A 2968-nucleotide genomic window follows, 5' to 3' on the forward strand; every position below is an offset into this window, starting at 1 on the left:
TAATTTATTGGCTAGAGCTAGTGATCTTTTAACAAATCATAAAAAATGCTTCCTTAATTCTCTGTGCATTTATGATGCTGATGATGGTTGGATCTTTCCTTTATTTCCTGAATTTGAAGCAAAGATGATGACACCAATGATAATACAATTCACAATAATGAGTTCAGAAGAACTTACAAATGATATTTTCTACTTCAAATTGCAGCAACTAACTAAAAACGTAACACAAGAACTGTCATTAAAAGATGTTTATCATGATCTCTGGGTACCTTTGTTTGATCACTGCTGCTCAGTTGCTAATGAATTAAAAGGAGAAACCATTACACTAAGTCGACTTAGCATGATTTTTGGGGGCACAGAATCTGCTGATTCAGAGAAAACAATTAAGAAGCTTTTATCAGCTGTTGAAAAGTGCCATATGGAATGCATTAACAATATTGGCTTGTTAGTTGATATTTGTGGAAATGATGTAAGTAAACTAGCAGAAAAGATAGAAACTAAATCATTAGACACTCAATGGGTAAAAAAAATTGGCAGAAAGATAACAGACTGGAGCAATGTTCAAGCACTTTCAACTGAAGCTGATCAACTAATGGAAGCACTGGAAGCATATGATTTAGATAAATCCATAGTTCATCACTTTTCAAAACAAGTAATTTTAATTGCAAAAAATTGAATTTTACTAATTTTTCTGTAGGGCATTCAGACTTTTCTTAATGAGATGCTTAAATATGTCACTGATGATGATGAAAAAGTTTTATTACTTTTAAAGAGTAGCAGACTTTATAGTTGGAAAGTAAAAGAGTCAATTAAGAAGTTAGGAGAGTGCAAGGATCTTAGATTATTTATCAAAAGTAAAAGTAAAGGTCAGTCATTGTCAATTGTGTATGCATAAACTGAGCCAGGCTCTGTTGTTATACAGATGTCAGTGAAATGGAAAGATTTATTCAAATTGCACTTGATATTGTTGCTGGAGAAGGAGCTGAAATGCAAGATCGATTAATTGACTTGTCTGAATTGTGTGGAAAATTTTATCCTTTACTCTATCAAATTGATTCCTCCACTACAACTCAAGATGTTAGCACAATCCAGATGCTTTTTCAGCAAACATGGGAATCATTAACAACACATGATGATCCACTTACTTTAACAGTATGAATATAGCTAGATCTACATGTACTTTATGACTCCAATAAATTAACTTCTTTTAGGAATCATGCATTTCCCATGCAAAATGGTATCAGTTCATTGGACAGCTGCAAGGAGCTGGAGAACAAGGAACTGTAAAGCAACTCCGTGATATCAATGAACATGGAGAGTATACAGTATCAACTATTAAAGATTTACAAGAATGTACAGTGTCGCTGGAAATTGTTTCAGGTGATTCTGATGTTTCAGATGATTCTCATGTTTCAAAGAAGTTTTGGACACTTGATGACTTACATGAGATTGAAAGTAAACTTGTTCTAATAACTCGTCAAACATCAGCATGGGTGGATGCCAAAAATTCATTTCAAGAGGTATGTAGATCTATTGTATAAACAAAAAACTTTATAGAGTATATCATATTTTTGAAATTTTTAAATTTATAGATGCTTGGTAAAGTTTGTCAAATTTGTGATGTGGTTCAAAAGTTAAAGGAGTATGGTCACATGAAGTATTTAAAATGGGATATGATACTTGCATGTTCCTATTTTTTGGATAATCTAGCAAGGCTGGATAAAGAAATAGAAGAGCTCGAAAAAATTCTTAGTAAATGGATAGGCTATGTTTGGAGATGTAGATATCAATACTCTGAGCTTAATTATTACAAAACCAATCAACTCATTGTTTTAAGGGAAGAATTAACAAAAGTTAAAGAAAATGAAGACCATCAAATTAGCCTCCAAGTATTCCGTTTATTGAACAGTACAATTGGGAAGCCTTTAGAATCTGAACTTATTGTTAGAAAAGCCCTGAAAGGAGATGTTTCTCTTGATGACAAATATTCAGCAACAAAAAAAGAATTTCATGCAACACAATCAGCTTCACAGCCTGACCAAGTAGAAGCAGACATTGAATCTGATTCAGAAATAATTTCAAAAGTTTCTCAATCTTTAGTCCAAGTTCGAAATGATAAATCTATGAATATGCTTTATGAAGAATCAAATCCATTGGGGTATCCAGATTATTTAATTCTTCAAGCACTTCTTAATGAAAATATCACAGATATTTTTGATATGATGGAGTGGTATGGTGAATTGAGTGAAGATGACATTGATAAGTATAAAAAAGAATGGATGGTAAATGATGTTGAAACAAAAAAAAGCCCTCTTTCAACAGCAGAATCTTCTCCCGATTCCTTGTGCGAATCCTCACCAGAATCTTTTGTTGATATTGATATCAATCATGTGGCGAAGTATTTTTTTAAAAGGATGGAAAGCAGTAGATTTGAAAAGTAATTTTAGAATTAGATAAATATAGATCTAGTCTAGTTTAAAATGATTCATTTTAGGACAACAAGTATTGCTGATGAAACTGATTTTATTTCATTAGATAATTTGGGAAAATGTTTACAAACAATTGCTGCTCGACAAAGTATGTTCATTATGAATCATTTGAATTGATATTTCTAACATATATAGAATGTCTAAAAGAGAGAGAATTTCCAAGGCCATTTGAACAAGGATTGCCAAACCTAGTTATAACCACTGCTGGTACAATTAATAAGTACTTACCTATAGTCTTAGACAATTTTTGTAATTTTTAGATAACATATTTATTTGTACTTTACAAATTTATTCTGCTGGTCAAAATAGTTCTTTACCCACCTTTGATGAAGTTTTTTTATGTTCTGAATCTACTACACTGGAAGAAGTATAAAAGGATTTAATTTTAGTTGTGAAGCATAATATTTCCTATTAGGTTACTATATTTTGGATGAGAGTACTCAGTAATCAGAAGAACAATCGAATTTATTGCTTACTTC

General features: G+C 31.6%; 1 protein-coding gene across 1 annotated transcript in view; it reads left to right on the forward strand.

Moving 5' to 3' along the window:
• LOC109587086 (uncharacterized) overlaps positions 1 to 2862 on the forward strand; it is a 4700-nt gene extending 1838 nt beyond the window's left edge. The window contains exons 9-16 of the mRNA XM_020003307.1: positions 18 to 652; positions 698 to 866; positions 923 to 1152; positions 1212 to 1520; positions 1593 to 2437; positions 2495 to 2577; positions 2625 to 2696; positions 2750 to 2862. Coding sequence (XP_019858866.1) covers positions 18 to 652; positions 698 to 866; positions 923 to 1152; positions 1212 to 1520; positions 1593 to 2437; positions 2495 to 2577; positions 2625 to 2696; positions 2750 to 2862 — 2456 coding nt within the window. The remainder of the gene's footprint in view (positions 1 to 17; positions 653 to 697; positions 867 to 922; positions 1153 to 1211; positions 1521 to 1592; positions 2438 to 2494; positions 2578 to 2624; positions 2697 to 2749) is intronic.
• The last annotated feature ends 106 nt before the right edge of the window (positions 2863 to 2968 follow it).

Source organism: Amphimedon queenslandica, unplaced genomic scaffold (assembly GCF_000090795.2).
Source record: "Amphimedon queenslandica unplaced genomic scaffold, v1.1 AMPQUscaffold_12689, whole genome shotgun sequence".
NCBI classification, from domain to species: Eukaryota; Metazoa; Porifera; class Demospongiae; order Haplosclerida; family Niphatidae; genus Amphimedon; species Amphimedon queenslandica.